The following is a 25438-nucleotide window of genomic DNA, read 5'->3' as shown; positions in this document are numbered from 1 at the left end:
AATCAGACCTAAATACTCCAGTCTTCTTACTGGTTTTAGGAAAGACTTTTCTAAGTTGAGGATCCAACCCAGGTGTTCTAGATACCTGACTGTGGTCCTCAAGTTTCCATTCAAAGAGGCTACCGACCGGTCTATCAAGAGCAGGTCGTCTAGGTATGCTATGACAGCTATACCCTGAGCCCTTAATCTGGCCAGAGGAGGAGCCAAGATCTTTGTGAACATTCGAGGTGCAGTGGCTATCCCGAAAGGCAGAGCCACAAACTGGAAATGGCGCCCTCCTACCTCGAAGCGCAGAAACTTCTGATGAGCAGGAAAAATGGGCACATGCAGATATGCATCTCTGATGTCTATTGATGCCAGAAATTCTCCTCCCTGCAGGGTGGGAACTACTGTTCGAATTGATTCCATGCGGAAGGATTGAATCATTAGGAATCGGTTCAGATCCCTTAAGTCCAGAATGGGCCTGACATCCCCATTTGGCTTTTGGACCGTAAAAAGGTTGGAATAGAAGCCCAATCCCTGGTCCTTTGCGGGAACTATCATAATGACCTCCTGCGACAAAAGTCGCTCTAACGCTAGAAGGAGCGACTGATTCTTCTCTGGGTCTCTGGGAACACTTGATCTGAGGAACCGAGGAGAAGGGAATACCTGAAACTCCAGCTTGTACCCTAAGGTTACCGTGGAGATTACCCATCTGTTCTGGAAGTCCTCCTGCCAGAGCTCTGAGAACTGTCGCAGTCTTCCCCCCACTCGAGTGAGCGGGGGCGCCCCCTCATGCAGAGGTCTTAGTGTTTTGCCTAGTAGGCTTCTTTCCCCAGGACTTCTTTTGTCCCTGGGGTTGACTCTTGTCTCTGGACCCCGATGGAGGCGGCCGTCGAGACTGCCTGGAGGCTGAAGCCTCCGGCGCTGGGGAAAGAGTCCGTTTGAAAGAGGGACGCTTACTCTTCTTCTTGACAGGTAAGAGAGTGCTTTTCCCACAAGAGATTCTCTTGATATAGTTATCCAAGTCCTCTCCAAACAACCTTGCACCACGAAATGGAAACCCAGCCAGTAGCTTCTTACATGGTGCTTCGGCTGACCAATTTTTCAACCATAGGATTCTACGTATGTGCACCAACCCCAGTGAAAGACGGGAGGTTTGCACGATAGAATCTCTAATGGCGTCAACCACAAAACATAAGGCCGCTGGAAGGTTAGCAAACCCCTGGGCCTGCTGTTCAGGTAATACTTTGATGACCTGCTTAACATGGTCTCTTAAGTATTGACAGACTCCAATCGCTGCTACTGCAGGTTGGGCCACTGATCCTGCTAAGGAGAAAACATCCTTCAATAGGGATTCCATCCTTTTATCTACAGGATCCCTGAGCATCTGAGCATTGTCTACAGGACAAGTCAGGCTATTATTTACGGAGGAAATGGCGGCATCAATAGCCGGTATTCCCCACATTTTGATAAACTTTTCTTCCATCGGATAAAGTGTTGAAAACTTTCTCGGTGGAAAAAAACGTTTGTCTGGGTGATCCCACTCAGAATTAATGAGCTTTTCAAGTAAAGTATGAACAGGAAAAGCATGTGCTGCTTGGAAAGGTTTCAGTGACCCCAAAGCAGAAGAGGATTCTTTAGCAGTTTCAGGTATGGGCAACTTAAATGTGGAGCGGACCAATCCAGTGAGGATCTGCACTAAGACTTTCTCCTCTTGGGAAGTCGCAGAGGGTCCCTCTCCACCTGAATCCTCCGAAGAGGAATCATCTGTCCCATCCCGATCCTCTGAAAGGGATTCATCTCCTTTATCCCAGAGCTCCTCTGTCTGAGGGTCTTGGGGAACAGAGGAAAGCCTAGTGTGTTTTCTTCCACTGAGTGAAGACGTAATCACGGCCATTAATCTTTCCTCTAGACCATTAATGGTTGAGGAAAAAACCTCTTGTGTAATATATACAGGGGCTGAAGTGCCAGAAGCAGGTGTAGCCCCTGACCCCGATGGCTCTCCCTGGCTAGCCGTCCCTGGCCCATCTTTAGGGGGGGAGGATGCTGCCGACAGGGGGCCCTCAGAACCTGAACGAGATCCCCTAGTGTCTCTGGTTCCTGGGGTGCTTGAACCTCTTCTACCCATAGTACAAAGCAACAAGGTGTGAGGTATACAAATGAACACTGCCCGCTGAGCGATGTAGTCTGGCTAAAAGCCTTGCTACCCAATGCTCAGTCTGGTGTTACTTCAGTAAATGCTGCCTAGGAGAATGCCTGTGTCCAACCTTACATGCGACCGTCAGCTCTGTGTCTCTCAGAAAGCTGTGTGCACCTGTACAGAGTGCCTTTAATAGCCTGCAGCTGGCCTGAGTGGGAGTCTAAGCACCTGTGCTGACGTCCCGCCCCCTCCTCTACCGCCCCCCCCCTCGAGTTTTGAAAAAACGAGCGCTTCCTGCGCTGGCCGACTCTCCTGTCATGCTTCTGGAGAAAGGCTGGGGATGGGGGGGGGAGGGAGAGAGGCTGGTAACGATCTGCCTGAGCAGCTATCTTCAGAGATGGTGGCCATTAGGCCGCAGAGCCCGGGTGGTATAACCACTTTTTAGACCCCTGTGGCCCCTCTCTAGCCTGGGGGGAACATTCAAACATGAGAAATCCCCCCTTCCATCTTACCTTTTTGCAGCCTGCTTGAGACGCTGAGAAAAAACATGTGCAGCGATGAAAACACTGAGACAGACAGTCAGCATGTGCAGGTTTGTGCTCTTGGCAGCCCCCGGTGGTCACAATAGGCATAGCATGCATTTACCTTAAAGGAGAAAAGCCACTAGAACTCAAAAATTCTGTGGAATCTCCTCTTACCTTATCCAGCTGCAGGGTGCTGTTTACACAGACCCTAACTTCACCTCTCACGGTGGGCTCCGTTTGAAAAAAACGTCAGAGACTGGGGCCCCCTACGAATAGGGGGATCCAACAGTTCTGGGACCGTAAAGCACCTCGCCAGAAATTAGGAAGTTTAAAGCCATTTTCTGATCTGCGGGGTCCAGCTCTCTAAAAAGAGAAGCGTTACGGGTAAAACCTCGTTTCTTCGGACACGAGGCCCGGGTACCATTCAATTCGGCCATGAAAAGACACTTTGAATGGATCCGGTTCGCCTGGCTTACCCCAGTATAGGATCTTAGGATATTCCCTTTGGAGCTCAGCACAGGACATCTTTACACGTCCATCACCTAAGACACTGGCGTAAAAGCTGAGGTATCCCTGCAAGGGTGAGGGATTATATAGGGGGTTGAACTTCCTGATGGGGTGTGCCAGTGTCCAATCATCAGTGATACCTATATAACCCATCAGTAATTACTGAGGCTCTGTGTCCCGTGATGTTCGAGAAAGAAACAAGATCGGTCGATCATAAGTACATACCCTCAAATTAACACTGAGAGTGTGCACTTTCAGCCCATATCCATTATATAACTATAGCTGAAATAGGTTTTGGTAAATACCTGAAAAATCTAAGTGTGTGTGTGTGTGTGTGTGGACCTGACTATATATATTTTACTATTTTTTGGCAATAACCTGGTGTGGGCAGATTTCTGCCAGTCATAGGCTCTGTCATGTCCCTCCAGCCTGTGTCTTAGAATAAGAAGGGAGGTGAAGCCCCATTGTGTTTAGCTGGTTAGTGAGTATGGAGGAGGAGGAGGGAAGGAGTGGGCTGTCATTTACCGCTGTGTATACTCTCCATGTGTGACTCTATAGTCACATGGGCTGCATAGAAACTCATTGTAAATTGAGCAAGTGCAGAGTTGCCACCACAGCTGCAAAATCCCTAGCTGAATTGAGGACATGGGCAGAAGGTGGGGATAGAAAGCAACAGGATCAACCAAGTTTTTTTTTTTTTTTTTTTTTTTTACAGAACACAGATCTCACAGTAACAGTTGAACAGCATGTAATACACCTTTTTATTGATCGATTTTTTTTTTTTTTTTTTATGATGCGGGTTTAATGACACTTTAACCGCTTCTAGACCGCACCACGTACATTTATTGCAGCAGAGCGTCCCGGCTGCGCAAAATCGCATGCCTGCAGGTAATTTTGTGCATGTGGTTTAGGGCTGCGCCACTCCTGCTGTGATTGGACACAGCGGGAGCCAATCAGCGGGTCCGGCGGCTGCGATGGCCCCCTGACCCGCCGATTTGTTCACAGGAGAGACGGATCAGCCTGTAAACAAGGCAAATGGCGGATCTGTCATGAAGGGGAAAAGATCTTGTGATTCAGCTAAGCTGAGTCGCGGATCTCTTTTCCTTCAGTGTGACACTGCCCCACACAGTAAGCACCTCCCTAGGGAGCATTTAACCCTTTGATCTCCCCTGGTGTTAACCCCTTCCTTGCCAGTGCCATTTATACAGTAATCAGTGCATTTTTATAGTGCTGGTCCCCAAAAAGTGTCACTCGGTGTCAGATTTGTCCGCCGCAATGTTGCCATCCCGCTAAAATAAGCAGATCGCTGCCATTACTAGTGTACCAGTTTGTAGACTATAACTTTACTGCAAACCAATCAATATACGCTTATTGGGATTTTTTTTTTTTTTTTTACCAAAAATATGTAGAAAACATATTGGGCTAAATTGATAAAGAAATGTGTGTGTGGTTTTTTTTTTTGTTGTGTATATATATCTTTTAGGGCCCTTTCACACTGGGGCGGTTTGCAGGCGCTATTGCGCTAATAATAGCGCCTGCAAACTGACCCGAAAGTGCCACTGTTTGTCCCTAGTATGAAAGCCCTGAGGGCTTTCACACTGGAGAGGTGCGCTGGCAGGACGGGAAAAAAAGTCCTGCTAGCAGCATCTTCGGAGCGGTGAAGGAGCGGAGTGTATACCGCTCCTTCACCGCTCCTGCCCATTGAAATCAATGGGACAGCACGGCTATACCGCCGGCAAAGTGCCTCTGCAGAGGCGCTTTGCGGTGGTTTTTAACCCTTTCTCGCCCACTAGCGGGGGGTAAAACTGCCCTGCTAGCGGCTGCATACCGACGGTAAAGCGCCGCTTACAATTGTGGTGCTTTGCCCCCGTCCCAGTGTGAAAGGGCCCTTATAGTAGAAAGTAAAAAAATAGTGGTGTGCGTGTGTGTGTGTGTGTGTGTGTGTGTGTGGTGGGGTTTTGTCTTTGTTTTTTTTGTTTTTCAAAATTGTCACTCTTTATTTGTTTAAAGCGCAAAAAATAAAAAGCGCAGCGACGATCAAATACCACCAAAAGAAAGCTCTATTTGTGGGGAAAAATTTTAATCGGGTACAACGTCGCACGACCGCGCAGTTGTCAGTTAAAGCGCCGCTGTGCCATATCGCAAAAAATGGCCTGGTCAGGAAGTGGGTAAAACCTTCCGGAGCTGAAGTGGTTAAACCAGTCCTTGGTTCCCCTCCCTTTTTTTTTTTTTTTTTTTTTTTTAAAGCTGCACCTAGTCCATCTTCACTTAATGGAAAAAACTTCACACAAACCTATAAAACCCTGCAAAGTCTTAGTAGTTCTGTGTGTGAAAGCCTGGGAGAGCTCTGGCTGGGTTTAGATGGGTCAGTGGCGGCTGTGGGGCGATGTTCGCTGTGCACTAATGACTCGTTACTCTTGGGATGGTGGGTGATAATGAAATGCACAGGAGCTCCATGCAGCTTTATAGGACTGGCGCCAAGGATAGTCGGTGACGAGCTTCAAAATGCTTCGGGCCACATAATCCTCATCATGCTAAGGAGGTTGGAGGGTGCAGATTTTTGGAACAGCAGTTTTTTATGTTTTAAAGTGAGATTCGCAGAAACCATTTTTGCGAGTAATGAGAGAGGGTTTGACTTTTGTTTCTCTGCTGTTTGTGACCCCAGGGTGTATCTCCCTTCTTGCACAGTCTTTGCCAACTCCTTGATCCCTTTGGGAGTTGGAGCTTCATACATCGGGGCGTCAGATTCTTGGCCCCCACCAACCTAAATTGTGCCCCTAGCGATCATGTTAATGTGACATTATCAGCTGCCTCATATCTAATACCAGATTTACCTTTCAGAACAAGCAAATTCCATAGGAGGGGTTCCAAAGTGCATCGGCGCTCTGTCACCTCTCTGTGCATATTTCACATTCTGGGGCGCAGCTAAAGTGTTGCTTTTCTCCCCTCTGTTGCTTGTGTGCAGTAGCGGGAGGCACTCAGTGCTGCTCTTGCAGTAGAGATGCTTGCACGGCCCGACATGTTTATCCTCCCCTGCAGCACCAGAGAGTGTCAAGTCAGTTCGGTAATTGAAGGAAGTCAGGTAGAAGGTGGCGATTCTGGCTTACATATTTCTCCTGCATGCGATAGAGGTCTGTGACTACTGGCTTTTTGTGTGTGTGTGTGAGGCTTGGTTTGTATTCCCTCAAGTGTATATCTTAGAAGCCAGCCCCTAAGAGGAGGCATTTGTGGATTTGCTGCTGGGTCAGAACAAGGATCTAAAATTTCTTGAAGGGGTCTCCTTTGGAAAATACAGAGTACTAAAAGAACAATTTTATAGTGATCGTTTGTTGGCATGTGCTGGTGCATGATAAAATGGGTTGAAATAGTAAAGTGTAATTCAGTAATATGAGGAGTATATTATGGCTCCCCCAGACCATAATATGATAAGCTGTACATGCACCAATCATTTTGATTGGCTGAGTGTGATGCGTAGGTGAGCGGAAGGAAATGTAGTGCTACCCTGGGGAGTGATGATGAGTGACGCTCATCACTAGATTTTGCAAAACGTAGATCGTTGGAACAGGGACGAAGGTGGTGTAGGTAATTTGCCCCCTCCCCAACTTTTGAGTTCAACCTACCTGGCAAAATAAAGAACAGCTAAAGGTCAAGTTGTCCTTTAAGAGGAGAGAGTCTTACTTAGTGTTAATAAATCCACAACAGTGATATCTGTCTGCAATGCAGAATAGCATGCTTGTTATACTCACTGTGGAACTTAAGGGGTTAATCCCCTTTGCATTGTGTAAAAAGGCTCTTTGATCCTATATGCGCAGACCCCCCCAGGGTCTCTCTGGGCAAGGCCAGATAAGACAGAGTGGTCCCCCTGCACATGCTTAGTTTGGTCTCTATTGCCGGAGGGAACATTTTCCTTGTTAGGCTGAGTTTTTCAGGTCGCATGGTATTGACATCACACATGTGGGTGTGTATACAGATCCTAAATGACAGCCCAGTCCCTCCCTCCTCCTCCTCCATGCCCAGTAACTAAAAAAGAGCACAGTGGGTGGGATGTCACATCTTGATTGGATGATCCGCCTCCCATAACAGCATGAGGACATGGGCTGTAGTGGAAATCTCCTCCTACCTGAACACTCAGCACTCGGGCAAACCCTGCAGTTTATCATGTGAACGTGGTATATGGATCAGCCAAAAAGTTTTATATATTGGCAGTATTTTAATGTAAAAAGATGATTTATAAGCTGTGGGCACTGCGGGGGTGGTGGGGGTTCGCGGATGAACAATTTTTCATATTACTGGGTTTAGTAACACTTTAAAGTGGAACTTGATCAGAAAATTAAGTCCTGCTAGCTCACTTCAGGCCGGCCCATTTTGCAGGTATAGCTGTGAAAAACATCAAAAATAAGTGCCTATATGGTTTAAAATTCAATAATACACTGTCTTACCCTGTTTTGCACATGCTCCGTTGCTCTCTGTTTTAGGCACTGTCTGATGACAGCCTAAAGATTTACTGCTGCTCTGGACTTCAGCAACATGGCAGCCTCCGGCAAGAAGAAACCGGAACAGTGCTGGAAGCAATTTACAGCACACACTAATTTTGATAGCATAATTGTTAATGTGGAATGTATGTTCCTTGCAAAATATATATATATATATGAATGGAATTTTAACCATAACATCTTGATAAAAAAAAATATATATATATATATATTTTTTTTTTTTTTTTATCAAGATGTTATGGTAAAATTCCACTTTAAAGCAGCCTATAGTCCCAGTGGTGGAGAATGTTAAAGGTGGGCAGTAAAAGAAGTCTCCAAAATGTAAAGGGTAAACCTAGGACAAAAAATGTCATATTTTGCAGCTTACTAGTCATAAGATTTGGTGGCTGCATTCGTTTTCACTTTTTTTTTTTTTTTAGCCCTTTTCCTGATAATCCTGACCGTAACAAACTTAATGACCTAGAATAGAGGTCTCCAAACTTTCTAAACAAAGGCCCAGTTTACTGTCCTTCAGACTTTGAGAGGGCCATACTGTGGCCAGTGTGTGAGGAATAGTGCCCCAAGGGGCGAATAAAGGCAAATTGAGGGCCACATCTGGGCCCCTCCAGGCCTCAGTTTGGAGACCCTTGACCTAGAGTGTCAACACTCGATCACTGAAGTGGTATCACCTTAGGACAGAACTACAAACGCCTCCCCCCTCTCCTTTAAAATGTAAAGGGATCCTATTATCCTTCGTGATAGCAGTAAACACTATTGTAAATGATAAGGGTTCAGCGCAGACAGTGCAGGAAGTTATCAACTGAGCACATTTTTGTCAGTTGCCTGTCAGATGGATCTAATGAAATGCTCCCTTAAACAGACCAAAAAGGAGCAAGCAAGATAAGTTTATTGTTTGGGTTTACATACACTTTAAAGCTTCACTCACACAAGCGTACTACATGATGCTGTAGACCTGTGGGAGGGCCGTGTTTGCCTGCACAGGGATATACAGGTGTTCTGTGCAGTCAGTCCCATTCAAGTCAATTTGGACGCAGGGACTGCATGGACACAGCCGCTGCTCCCAACTTGACAGCGGTGTGGCTGTGGACAGTGTGCTTTTGGCGCAGTATAGCTGCATGGCTGTCAAATTGGGGGAAGCGATTGACCTGAATGGGACAGCCTGCACAGGGGTGCATAGAACAAACTGTGCATTCTTATGTGGGAAAACATGGCTCTCACACGGGTGTACGCTGTAGTATACCTACCTGTGTGTATTTGTTTTTCTGCAGTTAGGTTTTGCTTTTTCTATCTTATGATGGGCCATGTCTATCTTTAATCCTCTATATATTAAAGTGATACTAATTCTATGCATTAAGGTAAAAACTTTCTGCATGCAGTTCCCCCAGCCCCCTTCCCCTATACTTACCTGAGCCTGATGTCGATCCAGGGATGTAAATGAGAGCAGGGGCTCTCGTGGCTCTCCTCATTGGCTCAGACACAGCAGCAGGAGCCAATGGTAAATCGCAGCCAGTGAGGAGGGAGCAGGGGGCGGGGCTTATGGACACACACAGCAAGGCGCGGGATTGAGCACGCATAAGTACCCCCATAGCAAGCAGCTTGCTATGGGGGCAGGAGGGAGGAGCCAGGAGCGCCAGCGGGGGTCCCCGAGAAGAGGAGGATCGGGGCTGCTTTGTTCAAAACCACTGCACAGATCTAGTAAGTATAACATGTTTGTAAAAGGTTTTAATTTTTAAAAAATAACAATCAAGTTAATCCGTCATCATTGTCCACACGGGGGGGGGGGAGGAGATGTGAAATGGAGCTGAGGTTGCTATCCACTGAGAGGAGACCTTGTGAAAGGGAATTGACACTGATTCAGAATTATCTTGTAAAAATCTCCCTTGCTTGGGGGGCAGAGTTGGCACTTGCTATAGAAGCACTTCTGACTTTGAAAAAGGGGGCAGAGGAATTTCAAAGGTTTAATATGTTGCACTGTTAAAAATGCTATGCTGTGATTCTCATTTTCCTCCTTCACATCAATTTCCTTTTTTTTTTTTTTTTTTTTAAATATATATTTCTTTTTCTTGCAGATGACCTCCTCAGTAACCTCGTGCACACCCCTGCCTTGGCTAAGCAACTGAGCCAACCCCCACCGAGCCTGGAGGCAGAGAGCGAGCGTATCTGTGCCCTGGCCCTGGAGTGCCTCTCTCACCTCTTCAGCTGGATCCCTCTTTCCGCCAGCATCACCCCTTCTCTCCTCACCACCATCTTTCACTTTGCCCGCCTGGGTTGTGACGCCCGTTCACGAAGGACTCCTGCTGCTACCACCACCTCTTCTGCCACTCTAAATGGTGGGAGCAGCAGCCCTCCTCTTCCCTTTACACTGCCCAGCTCACAGACTGACCGTGACCGGCTGGGGGTGTTGGCGATGTCTTGTATTAATGAACTCATGTGCAAGAACTGTGTTCCCCTGGAGTTCCAGGAATACCTGTTACGAGTGTGCCAGCAGACCTTCTATCTCCTGCAGAGGATTACACGGGAGACGAACGCTCACAGTGTGCGCAACCGTCTGGAGGAGCTGGATGAGAGGTAGGCAGCGGGTTTAGATGTATACTTGAGAGGTCTCCGAGGCAGAGTGCAAAATCCACTAATCGCGTTAAAGCGGGGTTCCACCCAAATTTTGAACAATATCTGTATGTATTCTCTTCCTTGCCTAGATGCTGACATGCCATTTAAAAAAATTTAAATCGCAGTAATTACCTTTTATTTTTCTATTCTTCTTTGCACTTCCTGGTTCTCCTCCCGTGGGAGTAGGCGTGTTTTAGCCTCTCCCAGACTCCGCACACTCTCCTGGGAGCTAGTCTCAGGTTCCCAGGATGCCACTGAGCATGTGCAGTAACGAGCGGTGAATGCTGGGAGCACAGCATTCACCGCATCCAGGAAATAAATGATTGTGGGCTTCAAATGCCCACAATGAAGATGGAAACCGCCTGCAGCGAATAATATAAGTTATTCTTTCCGACAAAATCTGACACAGGCGGACATATTACACACAATATGTGAGTATGTAATGCTGAGAAGAAAAGTTTGTGAATGAACTCAAAAAAAAAAAAACGATAGATAGGTGGACCCCCGCCTTAAGTGGGTCACCTTATTTGGAGGAAAAGTAATGCTCCCCAGTTTATAGGCCTGTATTAGAAACTGGAGCCTCACCTGCTTCAATGGTACTGAAAAAAAAACCATGGTGTATTTACAAGGCTTCTATTTAATGATACTAAACAATATCACTATTTTCGAAATATCCATACACATCCACTACTCGGTGGCCCTGTAACCTATCTTTCACAAAATTTCTGCCGCCTTGTAACATCTTCCATGAGCTTCCGAATCTCTCATTTTCACTCTCACTTCTGTTTATTTGGAACCAGCAGCGCATGTTACAATGCACATCCCATGGTCCATCTCCGGAGTTAGCAGGATGGCTATGTTCATACAGTGGGACCATGGAGAATGAATGTACCCACCCTCTAACAAGATGCCTGGAGGAAACTGGGAGCAATAAAATGTACTTTTTTGAGTTGGTGTTACTAAATCCACAACAGTAAACTCAGTCTGTATATGCAGTAAAGCATGCTTGCTATACTCACTATGGAACCTAAGGGGTTAATCCTCTGCATTGTGTAAAAAGGCTGTTTGATCCTGTCTTCTGTGATCCTCCCCTTCTTCCACTGTCCCCAATCTATCTACTGATGGTACAGCGCCTTGGGGGCACTCTGCACATGCTCAGTTTGATGTGTAGAGAGGTGTTTTTTTTTGTTTTTTTTTGTTTGTGTGTTTTTTTTTTTTTTTGTTTTGCTTTATTTCCCCCATTTCTTGGGAGGGTGCATGTGATCAGCGCACAGGTCCAATCAGAACTGTACAGACAGAGGGTAAGGGGTCCTGCAGCCTCATAGGACAGTCAGAGGAGAATGAAAACTCCTATCGGTGTCCAGCTGAGCACTGCTTAAAGCTTGTTGGAGAAGTCATAAGACTGCTATTTACTGCTGATGAGAAAAGGTATTTAGCAGTTTTATATTTGCTAAAATAATGGCATTTCCATGTTCTGTGTACTGTGGGAGACCAGATTAGTGAATGCAGGGTCCTGGGTTTAGTAACACTTTAAGAATATACACTTGAATATTCAGCTCTCCTGCTGAGCCTTCTATTTCTGCATTCATCTGCAATAGCCCTGAAAACAAGCCCTGGGTAAGTATAATTTTCTGTATCTGCAGAGGAACCTATTACTCTTCCCCTCAATGGACAGAGTACAGACTCACTAGAATGCTGGGCTGGTGCAGACACATATTTTGGCTGTCTGATTTAGGAGATCCAACTAATCTGCATGCCAGCAGTGCCCCCAGCTACAGAAAAAAAGGGTGTTAATGGGTCCTATTTGGGAATCCAAACAACCCTTTCATCAGAAACGAATAGAAATCATTCCTGAGATCAGCATTTTTTCATTAAACAAGCCTGTGCGTAATTAATCACTTAAGGACCAGCCTCGTTTTGAGATTTTGGTGTTTACAAGTTTAAAACCGTTATTTTTTTGCTAGAAAATTACTTAGAACCCCCAAACATTATATATTGTTTTTTTTCTAACACCCTAGAGAATAAAATGGCGGTAATCCCAATACTTTTTTTCACACCGTATTTGCGCAGCAGTCTTACAAGCGCACTTTTTTGGGAAAAAATTCACTTTTTTGAGTAAAAAAATAAGACAACAGTAAAGTTAGCCCAATTTTTTTTTTTTTTATTGTGAAAGATAATGTTACGCCGAGTAAATTGATACCCAGCATGTCGCGCTTCAAAATTGCACCCAGGTTGCATGTTTTGAGTTAGAGGAGGTCTAGGGCTAGAATTATTGCTCTCACTCTAACGATCACGGCGATACCTCACATGTGTGGTTTGACCACCGTTTTCATATGCGGGCGCTACTCACGTATGCGTTCACTTCTGCTCGCGAGCTCGTCGGGACGGGGTGCTTTAAAAAACTTTTTTTTTTTTTTCTTATTTATTTTACTTGATTTTATTTATTTTTTCACTGTTTAAAAAAAAAATTGGGTCACTTTTATTCCTATTACAAGGAATGTAAACATTCCTTGTAATAGAAAAAAAACATGACAGGTCCTCTTAAATATGAGATCTGGGGTCAAAAAGACCTCAGATCTCATATTTGGACTTAAATGCAATAAAAAAAAAAAAAAAAAATTTGTCATTTGAAAAAATGACAACAGAAAAATGTGCCTTTAAGACGTATGGGCTGAAGTAACGTTTTGACATCGCTTCCGCCCTGCTATAATATGGAGACGGGTGGGGGCCATCTTCCCCTCTCTCATCTCCATACCCAACCACGGACAGGTCCCGATCGCCTCACCGTGCCGACCGCTCCGGTAAGCGGAGAGGGGGTGGCACCTCTCCCGCAGCTGATAACGGTGAATCCCCCGCAGAGACCACCATTATCGTAAACAAGTCCGCCGGCTCTAAAGATTGATACCTCGGTTGTGGCAGCAGCTGCTGCCATTACCAAGACATCCATCTTTAAACTACCAACGTATATGTACAGGAGCCGGTCGGTAAGTGGTTAAGGTTGCATTTCAGAGTTACAGAGTGGCATCTGTATAGAGAAGGGTTCTGATCAGATCATTGTTTGTTCAGTGGGCTAAATATGATTGTGTATTGGGGAACAAGGCAGACACCTAAGATATCTATAAGGACCCTCTAGTAAAGTAATAGGGGGCTGCCATTGCTGTCCCCTCCTTCTTAAAAATACTAGTTGTCTGTTTTTTCTGGAACAAGTGTACAGGCGAGTTCTAACCTAAATCTGACTTTCTGATCTGCATACTTGTTCATTGCACCACCAGGGACAACCGGGAGATTCCTTTTTTTGGGGGGGTTCAGTAATGATAGTCTATGTGCCTCTTGGTATAGGTTTCCTATTTGACATGTATGCAAGAGGTTGGGATTCTTTAAGGTCTTTCCCTGCCCCTGCAGGCTATACCTTCCTGATGTAGCCAGCTATAGATAGGTGTCTGAGATTTCTTCTTTCATGCAATGGAAATCTTATTGTGACTGCTCAAGACACCACATTTTAGGAAGCTGAACTCCAGGAATTTAGCCACTTCATAATATCTGTGGTCATACTATGAGTTTAAGCCTGAGGTGCATACCACCCCATGGACCTTCTTTTATTTACATCTGACACTTTTACAGCACTCCGGGAGTACAGCTATCACTACACTCGAAGCTCTGACAGGAGAGACGCTGTTCTCTCATAAAGCAGAAAACCTGCCCGTCCCTTCCTCCTTTAGTCCATTCACAGAAGACTTTGAATTTTGTCAATGAGTTCACAAAATGCAAATCGCTGTGTGATTGGACAGGAGGAGGGGAGGTGGCGAACACAGCACCTACATGCAACTCTGCAGCTACAGTAGCTGAGATCAGAAGGTCCAGCATTATAGAGCCAGAACTGAATCTATAGCTGTGCTCCTGTGCTCAGTAAAAATACTAATTTGTAAATGAAAGGGCTAAGTCCATGAGGTTGCATGCACCCCATTGGACTTAACCCCACATTGTACAAAGTGGCTGATTTCCTGGAGTTCAGCTTTAATGTTAAAGTGAAAATAAATACAAGGCACTATTATATACATATTAATTTCAAGCCCTAAACAAACCAAATCTCATTCCATGATGATGCAGGCATACAATGAAGTACCAACACAAGTTGAAGTTCACAAGACGAGAACCAGGTAATCTTCAATCATATAAATATAAATTGATGGAATGAGGAGTGTGGAATGTTCACTAGTAGGGAAGGGTAAGGGGATTGGAAAGGGGGGAGTGTTGGGTTTAGGGTAAGGAGGATTGTCCATGGTTGAGTAAAGCGAGGACCCCACTGGATAGGTGGATATTACTCTATGATATCTCTGGACAGGAAGAAATAATAATAATGATGATAATTTTTCTTTTAGTGTTCGGCGCTTGCATTCTTTAATTTCTTTATTTAATCAGGAATATATAAAATATTACATACAAGCATATAACTGCCATTTGCAAACAGCAGGTGGAAATCTATGCTATAGTAAGTGAACTTGTCTCCTCTGTCTGATTACAGTTACGTTGAAAAGTTTACAGACTTCCTTCGGCTTTTTGTCAGTGTCCACCTGCGAAGGATAGAATCTAATGCTCAGTTTCCAGTGGTGGAGTTCCTGGCACTACTGTTCAAATACACCTTTCACCAGGTATTCTCATCATACTCTTTCTTCAGTCTCCATTATTGTCAAAAGGAAATGTATACTTTTTTAAATTTTTGTTTGTTTTCTGTATTATAGTCAGAAATATGATATGTTTATAAATATTTTATATTTTAATATCCAGTTTCACACTTTTCCAGGCTTCCCTTAATTCCTCTGTTTACAGAGCTCAATAACTCAAGCAGGCTTTTTTTTTTTTTCATCACATATTTAAGTTTGTCTATTTTTGTACTCTGTAAACCAAATAATATTTAGAAAAGGCATACAGAATAACAGCTTAAATTTCTTTCCTCGTAGCACAGCAATGTTCAGAGATATCAAAGGAAAACCTGCATAACAAAGTGTGCGATAAAATGTGCAGAAAGTTGAGATTGGATTGTGATGTAAGGTTGGTAGGTCACCCAAGGTTGTTTTACTAAAATTGGAGAGTGCAAAATCTGGTGCAGCTGTGCATGGTAGCCAATCAGCTTCTAACGTCAGCTTGTTCAATTAGGCTTTGACAATAAAACCTGGAAGCGGATTGGTTTCAATGCAGAGCTGCACCAGATGTTGCACTCTCCAGTTTTAGTAAATCAACCCCAAAGAGTACGGCAATACAGGCTTGCCAATGGACATAAGCAGTTCTCACCCGCAGCTGATTTAACCCGTAAAAGGTTATTCAGTTAAACAAGTCTAGAGAAAAGTGAAAGGGCAGGCCAACAAAGACAGTAGCCAGAGGGACCGAATTTTTTTTTTTTTTTTAATTACTGGTTAGAACCCCTATGTTGATACACTATATTACCAAAAGTATTGGGACACCTGCCTTTACACGCACATGACCTTTAATGGCATACCAGTCTTAGTCCGTAGGGTTCAATATTGAGTTGGCCCACTCTTTGCAGCTAGAACAGCTTCAACTCTTCTGGGAAGGCTGTCCACAAGGTTTAGGAGTGTGTCTATGGGAATGTTTGACCATTTTTCCAGAAGAGCATTTGTGAGGTCAGGCGCTGATGTGGACAAGAAAGCCTGGCTCACAGTCTCCGCTCTAATTCATCCCAAAGGTGTTCTATCGGGTTGAGGTCAAGTTCCTGAACCCCAAACTCGGTCATCCATGTCTTTATGGACTTTGCTTTGTGCACTGGCGCGCAGTCATGTTGGAACAGGAAGGGGCCATCCCCAAATTGTTCCCACAAAGTTGGGAGCATGAAATTGTCCAAAATGTCTTGGTATGCTGATGTCCTAAGAGTTCTCTTCACTGGAACTAAGGGGCCAAGCCCAATCCCTGAAAAAACACCTCACACCATAATCCCCCTTCACCAAATGATTTGGGGACTTAAGCTGCAGTCTTTGGATAGACTCATCCGTTTTGCTTTTTCTCTACAGCCCACCCATGAAGGTTACCTCTCATGTCTTGATATCTGGGCTCTTTTTCTGGACTATCTGACCAACAAAATACGAAACCGATTAGAAGACAGAGAGGCCATGATAAACAGGTGAGTGTAATGGGAAGTTCTGTCCTATAATACATCAACACTTAGCCAAACAAAACCACATCTGTTTTTTTTGATTTACAGGATAGACAGGCATTTGTGTGTACTTGCAGAAAATGTTCCAAGCATACTAATGCAGCCGTATATGTAACGGCTGGTATGCTGCAGTATATTACGTTTTTGTTGTTGAGTTTAAATATACCTAAAAAAAAGTGCACGTTTCAGACGCCGCTCATTTTATTCTTTTTTGCTTCTTGTCCTGCTCTATACCGACTCACCTCCTAACCCCCCCTAGTTGCCTAGATCTGATGGCCATGGCCTCTAGTGATTGCCTACATCCCATGCCTGCACAGTACATCCGTGTTTCAAGGCCAGAGATGGTCATGGAACTCTGTAGGTCTGTAAAGCACAGGTGGGGCCAGGTTGTAAACAATCACCAGAGGTTGCAGCTGTCAGATTGAGGTAAACACGCATTTATGTAGGGGGGAGGGTGGAATTGTTTAGGTCAGGGCAAAGGGACAGAAAGCATAAGTACATGATGTAACCACACAGTGATGCCTTGTAAAAAAAAAAAAAAAAAAAATGCATTGCAGTGTTTTTCTTAACTTTATTGAAACTTTACAAGAGCACTTTACAATGTGCTGCAGTGCATTGTATGCTGTTGTTGTGCATTACAGACTTAAAAAGTGATTTGTAAACGATCACCTTGTAAAACAGCCCATTCAGTTTAAAATTGAAAAAAAAAAGGCCAAACGTTTGTGTATCAATAAAAATATTTTGAATACCTTTTTTATCCCCCTTTTTATAATCACATTCACTCTGTTTGCTCTGCTGTCAGCTGCATAAAGGCTGCGGGGAGAAGCAGCAGCAGTACTCTGAGCTTCTCAGTGAATGGCTGTGCGGGGTGGGGGAGGGGGGGGGGGCATGTCAAGACAAGTCTGATCATTGTAGGAGAGCAGGCTGAGTTCCCAGTATAGCTAGAGAACTGACCATGCTGTGCTCTACTGCCTAGTGTGGTTAAAATAGGAAAGCAGAGGGTCTGGCAGGAACCCCAGGGGATTTCACACAAAGGAAGCAATACAAAGAGAACAGGATACTTTCTCATAGAAGTACATGGTACAACAGGCGTATATCAGGAATATGAAATGCTGGGGTAACAAATGCTTTAATTGCATTTTAGTGCAACATACTTGTATGGAATGAATAGGGAAGATAAAGAACACCAGTGTTTTTTTTTTTTTTTTTTTGTTTTTTTTTTTTAGTGTCCTTGTGCTAGGCCTTCATTCAGCTGATCAACACAGCTCAGTGCACCTGGTGTGAACAAGTCCTAAATTCCTGACACTATCCATTTTTTGTGTTGTGTGGATAGCCTCAAGCTGGCCATAGATGGATCAAATTTCGGACGGTTCAGCATCAATGGGCAAGCTGGTGGTACTGAAGTCGATCTATTGATCGACTTCAGTACCACCAGCCTGTCTGGATTTTTATTTTTTGTGCGATCACTGCTGGCGGCTATAGGTATTCTGATAAGTATTCTGATAATGGGGAAACCTCCCGCTGTCAGAATACAGTAGCGCAGTGGGAGGGATGGGGGAAATCTAACTCTTTTTTTTTTTTCTTTCAACCTGTGGTTGAAGGAAAGAAAATTTAACAATCTATGGCCAGCCTTAGCAGTTCAGCGACTGTCTGGTTTTATTTGTTCCCTAGAGTTAGTGTTTGAATCTTAAGCTCTTTGCTAAGTGCTCTTACAATTACAGGTACGAAGACGCTCTGGTGCTGCTACTCACGGAGGTCCTGAACCGAATCCAATTCCGCTACAACCAGACACAACTGGAGGAGCTAGATGACGAGACCCTGGATGATGATGTAAGGGCATGCTCTGGGATTGGATAGATAGTAAAGGGTCAGGCTGGTCATTTGATGTGTAATCTCCTTCAGGTTTACCAACAACTATGTAGTATGAAGACTACCTGATTTGCCTATAAATTGAAAGAATTGTTTAGTCAGACCCTCACACTATATAGGTGGTGTAGGAACTAAAGGAGATTAAATTGTACAATATGTCCAAGATATGTAGGCTGTTTAAAACTTGGCACATGCATTACAATCTGTACTGTACTCGTAAAGATCTACCAAGGACTGTGTAGTGCCAAGACTTGCCTGGTTGAATTTAAATTTGAATGTGTTTTGGTAAAGCTAAAGGGGACTGCACAGTCAGTTGGTAAAGTGTGTATGTGGTGGGAATTTATTAGATTTACCAGACAATACAATGAGTTTGTATCCCATCAGGCAGACCCTTGCACTACATAGTTGCTGGTAGATCGAAAGGAGATTGGAACCTATTTAATGAGCTTTCTTTAATGGGACATCCCTTGCAGGCTGTGCTTTGATCCCTGGTGGATAACTTTTAGGTGATCAGTAGGAAACCGATCTGTATGAGAGCTCCTTATACTGACATTTCCTTTCTGTTTACAGCAGCAGACAGAGTGGCAAAGGTATCTGCGACACAGCCTGGAAGTTGTAGCCAAAATCATGGAGCTGCTCCCTACACATGCCTACTCCACACTGGTAAGGGAATTCCATAGTGAAATTGGTGTACTGTGTTCCTTTTAAAATGTGACTTAGTGATTGTAAACCTCAAACATTAAACGTGAACAAAGCATATCCCTTTATAGTGTGCACTTGTCTCAAAAGCGCCAAGTGTCATTTCTGTCTGCTGCTTTTTTCCTCTACTATCAGCAAGAATCACTTCTGACAAGTTTTCCTGACACCAAGAGACAAAAAAGGTGATGGGAGGGAGCTCCAGCTGATTGACAGCCTCGGCTCTATTCCTGTGTGCTGTGTGAAGGGGGGTGTGTCCCTTCTTTCCAATCAGCTCTCAGAGCTCTGCTCACTGAGCTCTGCAAAGTGTAATTTCAGGCTCTCCGCCCCCTGCTTTGTGAACTCTCAGACAAGCTTATAAATGCAGCACTTTGGTAGATACAACTTATGTAGGAAGATTTGTTTCATCTGTGTATTATGAGGATAGTCCCTTCACTGGGTTTATGTAAGGGTTTACAACCACTTTAATATACATTTATACAGTGATCTTTGTGCTGCAGATTTGTATTGTTTTTGTTTAAGGTACCCATTAGAAGAGCATGACTGTAGGGCACCCCCTGCCTCTCTGCCTAGCACTTTGATTTCCATTTAAACACTAAGGCCACCCAGCTTCGTTACCTGTCTATGGTTGTCATTTGACCTTGTCTGGATCTCCCTTTATCTAGGGAATTTTGATAACCTGATGGGGCTTTATATACAGCATTAGTATCATTGTGTCAAAAAAAAAAAATCTCCTGCTTGCTGCATCTTTAAGCCATGTACACACGGGCCGAATGTCAGGAGACATTTGTCAGTTCAAAACAAAGTGTTGCCCCCCCCCCCCCCCCCCCCCCCACCTGTCAGAATTCAACAGCAGAGTGATTTTTCTTCAGCCTGCCCATACATGGCTCGAATGTCGGCCAGTTCCTGCTAAATCAACCGAGATTTGAACTGTCTATGACTGGCTTAAATGCGCTTTAATCAAAACACGTGATGTGAAGTTCAGTGGTAATGCACCCAAAATGCCTGAACAACTATGGCTCCATCCTTCTAGAGAGAAAAGCAGATGGCCTTGTCAGGGGGAGTACTGTTATCTCTGTAAGGGTTAATAAATACCTGGAAGTCATGGACCCCTTTCACATTGGAGGCATTTTTCAGGCACTTTAGTGCTAAAAATAGCGTCTGTAAAGCACCTGAAAAAAGCCTAAGCTGCAATCCCAGTGTGAAAGCCCGAGTGCTTTCACATTGGGGCGCTGCGCTGGCAGGACGTCAAAAAAAGTCCTGCAAGCAGCTTCTTTGCAGCGCTGAAGGAGCGGTGACTACACTGCTCCTAAAGCACCCCTTCCCATTAAAATCAATGGGCACGGAGCTTTGCCAGCGGTTTTAACCCTTTTTCCGCTAGCGGCGCTTTACCGCTGACACCCGGGCGCTGGCAGTGTGAAAGTGCCCTTACACATCACTTAGGATACATGTCCATTTTGCATGATTCTGAACTTTTACATCTGCTCTCTTACTTGCTAAATGGTATGTATTCCTTCTTCCATCAGGAAAGCATTTCGATCAATTACTGTTTTTTGTGTTTTTCTTAGTTTGCTGCTCTGCAGGAGAACCTCAATGTTTATCTTGGTCTTCAGCAATGTATAGTGAACACTGGACCAGGTAAGTGCTAATGACACATACTGCATTATATTTAAAACAAACTCCGCTGCTGATTTTAAGAAAAAACAACCTTGGATATTACACCCAATAAAAATAACTAGCATTTTATGACAAAATCATTATTGCGGATATGTCTTTAAAAACAGACTTTTGTTTTTAAATGAAGCTGGCATAATGCCTGAATTTGTCACTATATTAGAATCCTGTAATCCCAATCACAGCACCATTAAGACACAGAGAGGGAGAACCTGCAGTGTTAGCCAGTCAGCTTATTGATATCACAGTGCTGCCAGAATATTAGAGGAGGAAAAAATGAAGGAGATGAAACTTATCAGTGTGCTGCTGCTCCTTCATTGTCCAGTCAGCAGGCTGGAGTTAGGAGACAAGGCTGTATGTATTCAATCTACTATGCAGTGTGGTTGAGTTGTGTAAACCATAAGGCCCCTTTCACACAGGCAGACTAATCGGGTCTACCTGTCAGTTTTTTAGGCAGACCCAATGGAACCATCCATTGCTTTCTATGGAGCGGCAGGTGTAACCGGACATGTGTCCGTTTACACCCGCTGGCGTCTGATCCTATCCACAAACAACAGACGGATGAGGATGTTCCCCATCCGTCTGGTGGATCGGATAACAGTTGGATGTAAACTAACAAGCGGTCAGTGCTGATGGGGAATCCCTTCCGCGGAGCCATTGTGATCTCTGGGGGGACTGTCCCTGCTAGGAGAACACAGTTATTGTTGTATTGGCTATAGCTGTAGGCAATAATCGCATGTAAAAATCTTACATGCTGTTTGTACCCAAGTCAATCGATTTTATTACAATCAGCCTACCCATAGATGGTTCGCATCTCGGCCGGTCCCTGCTGAACCGGCTGAGATTGGGACCATCTATGGCCGGCTTTACTGAAGCAGTGCGTACTGCTGGATAACAGCCATGCTCCAGTGAATGTGTCTTGGGGCGCTTCATTTATGACTTTGCGCCTTTTAGTATTAGCAATATTGGAAGTCTGGGAGGAAGATGCAACTCTTTGGGGTTGATTTACTAAAGGCAAAATCCACTGTGCAGTTGCTGTAGGTCTGAGGGGAAGCTCTTAAATGTGGGGAAGCGCTGCTGATTTATATCATCCAATCGTGTAAGAAAAAAATGCTTGTTTTTTTATTTTCCTTGCATGTCCCCCTCAGATCTACAGTGACTGGACTTCCAAGTGCACCTGTAGCGCACAGTGGATTTGCCTTTAGAAAATAACCCCCCCTAAGAAGGCTGTTGATTTCCTACACTCAGATTTAAAGGAGAAGTATGAGTTTAAAAAAAAAAAAAAAAACATCCATACACTCTCTACAATGTCTGCTCCAAGACCAAGAACTGAGCGATCACGTATCTGATGATCACTCAGTTTTCAGTCAGCTGAGAGCAGTGACTTGAGCACTGGGCAGGAGAGGGGATGGGCGCAGCTGGCTCTGGCTCTTCTTTTTAGGTATTTTGACTTCTGTGTTTTCTTGATATATCATACCCAATTTTGAAGGTTTTCACAAATCTATGCTCTGACTTTGTTTTTGAGGAACTTGCTTTACAAGAACGGTGACCTTTTTCGGGTGATCAAACTGTTGTCTGTTTTCTCCCCACAGGACAGCGTCTTAATGTGACTGCAGAGAACGACTGCCGGAGGTTACACTGCTCATTGCGGGACCTCAGCTCGCTCCTGCAGGCAGTGGGGAGACTTGCAGAGTATTTTATCGGGGATGTGTTTGAGGCACGCTTCAATGATGCTCTCACTGTAGTGGAAAGGTAATGTGCCATCTTCATGGCTCCTGTATGATCTGTAACTTTTTTTAGCCACCAATCAAAGTCAACGCTGACATTTAACTCTCTAATGCTTTCTTATAGGTTGGTCAAGGTTACTTTATATGGTTCCCAGATTAAACTGTACAACATGGAGACTGCAGTGCCATCTGTGCTAAAGCCAGACCTTGTAGATGTGTACGTACCACTCCACTCTTAGGTTACTGTTTTCTTGTATGGTTCTGTTAGGGGCCTTTCTGTCCAAAAACAACGTGATGATTGGTGTCTGAGAGCCAATATTGATTCTGTAGCATGCACAGGTGAATTGAAGCCCAATCCAGTCCAAACTTTTTGAAAAGATATCTAAACTCAAAAACCAAATTGTCAAATGTTGCAGCTTACTTAGACATAGTGGCTGCATTTTTTTTTTTTGTTTTTTTTTTTTTTTTTTTCTTTCAGGTATTTTTCTTTAATTTTTGCCTGATGATCCTTCAAATAACACCCTTCAACCCTAGGGTGACAATTTTTGTAGTGCCTCCTTGGCACTACAAAACACAGAAGATAGCTTGGAAAGCTGATACCATTTTTACAATTCTCATGATGCTTTGAGATTTCACTTCCGTGTGCAGAACAGTATGAATGGAGAACCTCTCCAACAGAAAGCAATAAATAATCCTAGGGCAAGGGTGAAAAATGTCTAATAAGTTTGTGTTGCTGTCTGTGCACACATGTACATACACCAGGCCATTTCATGTGGCCCCTGCACCTCTCCAGCAGTAGCACCCCCCCCCCCCCAAATCTGAAGAGACAGCAGTGGAGAACCTCTCTGTGCAGCCACAGCACCCCTTTGTCTCCACCTCATCTAGTCTCAGCATTCAGCAGACACCGGCAGCTGATTCCAGCCTGCCTCTGGCCCTTCAGACCCTCCACTTTATTCTTCCCGGCTCTGTTCTCAGCAGTACAAGGTAAGGGGGTGCACTGTGATGTAAGGGAGGGTGGGGAACTCTTTACTTCTGATGGTAGGGGGGCTCTGGACACTCAGTCTTACAGATGCAACTGGCCCTTTGAGGGCAACTATAATGCTGATGCGGCCAGTAATGAAATTGAGTTTCATAAAAGAACTGCATGCAAGGATAATATGCCCAGTCCTGTGTCTAAAAATTAATTGGCAATGGCAGCATCCTTTTTTTTCTGTCTAATACAGGGTTCTGTGAAAGAGTAACTCCACTTTTGTGGGTAAAAAAAAATAGCAAATAAAGGAAAAAATTTAATATAGCGTGTACAATTGTGATCAAGTCATTGTAATTGAATGTTATTAAAAATGACCTTTCCTTTCCAATCTGCAGCCGCTGAAATTTTCTGAAAATGCAATATGGCTGCCTGAGGGTGTTCTGTACACAGAATGTATACAGAACACCCCCCAGAAACCTAATTTCCTGCTTGTGTGATTGGTGCACTGATTTTCCCAGAAGTTTGCACTGAGATAAAGTAAGATTTCCGGCATCCCCTGCAACAAAAATTCTTTTTTGGTGAGACACTCCCAATAGGAAATCATGTCTAAAGGGAGCATCTTTTCTCATTAGAGCCCTACAGCTGCAGCAGCTGTTTGATAATTCTGAAACCACTCCCATTAGACTCGCTTAGCACAGAGGAACACACAGTGCTTTCTTCAGAATAACAAAAGGTAGGAATCAACGTTGCAATGACGTTTGTTATAATCCCTGCAATGTACACAGATCACCCAGAGGGGAATGTTTTTTTATAACAAAAGTTTAGTTACTCTTTTTAACCATTTGTACTGGTAATGTACTCCTCTGTGTTTACAGTGAAGTTTAAAGTCTGTAGATAATGTAATCTCCGATCCACCGATCATTTCTTGTGGTAAAAATGTATTCTTTTTCTGCAGACATGCCCAGTCGTTGGCTGCGTTGCAAGCTTATTCGCACTGGCTTGCTCGTTTCTACGGCGAGGTCCAGCGTCAAAACCAGGAGCAATTCATGTCCATCATCTCCACAGCAATGGAAGCCCTGCCCCCTCTAATCAGCTCAAAGGTGAATGGCTGTGCACACCAGGGTCACACCCTTTTTAAATTGCTGGGGTTCTTCAAGTGTGTGTGTTCACTTTTTAGGATTATTCCATTTTCCTTTTACTAATTTTTCAAATGTTACTGCTTGTCACTGGTGATCTGCACTCATAGGAAGCCCCCATACATACAGATCCTAATAACCACTGACATCCCGCTAACATGATTGTAGATGATGGCCATGCACAGTGCAGCTTCCAGCAGTCTCAGGAAGGAAGCAGTGCATGTAGGAAATATTCACAACCTTCTTGTGAAAAGAGCACTTTAATTGTAGGCTGCCATTGCTGACTTCCTTCTGAAAATACTGGGTTTTCTCTGGATAATACTTTAAAGTGTTGTAAACCTCTGATATGAACAACGCTTATCCCTTTATAATTTTGTACTTGTCTTGTCTCAATCCAGAGCAATAAGGGGGTTATTTACTAAAGGCAAATCCACTTTGCACTACAAGTGCACTTGGAAGTGCAGTCGCTGTAGATCTGAGGGGGACATGCAAGGAAAATAAAAAAACAGCATTTTAGCTTGCACATGATTGGATGATAAAATCAGCAGAGCTTCCCCTCAGATCTACATTGACTGCACCTCCAAGTGCACTTGTAGTGCAAAGTGGATTTGCCTTTAGTAAATCAACCCCAAGTGTCATTTCTGTCCGCTGCTTCGTTCCTCTGTCAGCATGAATCACTTCTGACAAGTTGTCCTGACACCAAAAGAAAATTGGTGACAGGGGAGGGATCTCCAGTTGATTGACAGCCTCAGCTCTGTTTTTGTGTGCTGCGTGAAGAGGGGTGTTTACCTTCCCTCCTATCAGCATTCAGAGCTCTCCTCACTTAGCTCTGCAGAGTGTAACTTCAGCTCTAAAAAAAGATAAATACTTTGTCATTGCAGTGCAAATTCTAATTAAATTCTATAAAAACAAAAAATCCACACATGTAAACATATAACAGCCAAGAC

The 25438-nt window shown here is 44.1% G+C and overlaps 1 protein-coding gene across 2 annotated transcripts in view; it reads left to right on the top strand.

The window, feature by feature from the left end:
* Positions 1-25438, top strand: part of XPO6 (exportin 6) — a 96974-nt gene that overhangs the window by 51160 nt on the left and 20376 nt on the right. Inside the window, exons 7-15 of one of the 2 annotated variants that reach the window (XM_073636560.1) lie at positions 9716-10214; positions 14776-14902; positions 16277-16386; positions 18141-18249; positions 18862-18951; positions 20553-20622; positions 22251-22410; positions 22510-22602; positions 24311-24455. In XM_073636560.1, the coding sequence (XP_073492661.1) occupies positions 9716-10214; positions 14776-14902; positions 16277-16386; positions 18141-18249; positions 18862-18951; positions 20553-20622; positions 22251-22410; positions 22510-22602; positions 24311-24455 (1403 nt within the window). Of the gene's footprint in view, positions 1-9715; positions 10215-14775; positions 14903-16276; positions 16387-18140; positions 18250-18858; positions 18952-20552; positions 20623-22250; positions 22411-22509; positions 22603-24310; positions 24456-25438 lie in introns of both variants that reach the window. The other variant, XM_073636559.1, reaches the window with a different exon arrangement.

The sequence above is a fragment of the Aquarana catesbeiana genome, linkage group LG06, assembly GCF_042186555.1.
Source record: "Aquarana catesbeiana isolate 2022-GZ linkage group LG06, ASM4218655v1, whole genome shotgun sequence".
Lineage (NCBI taxonomy): Eukaryota > Metazoa > Chordata > Amphibia > Anura > Ranidae > Aquarana > Aquarana catesbeiana.
This window is presented reverse-complemented; position numbering and strand designations above follow the sequence as displayed.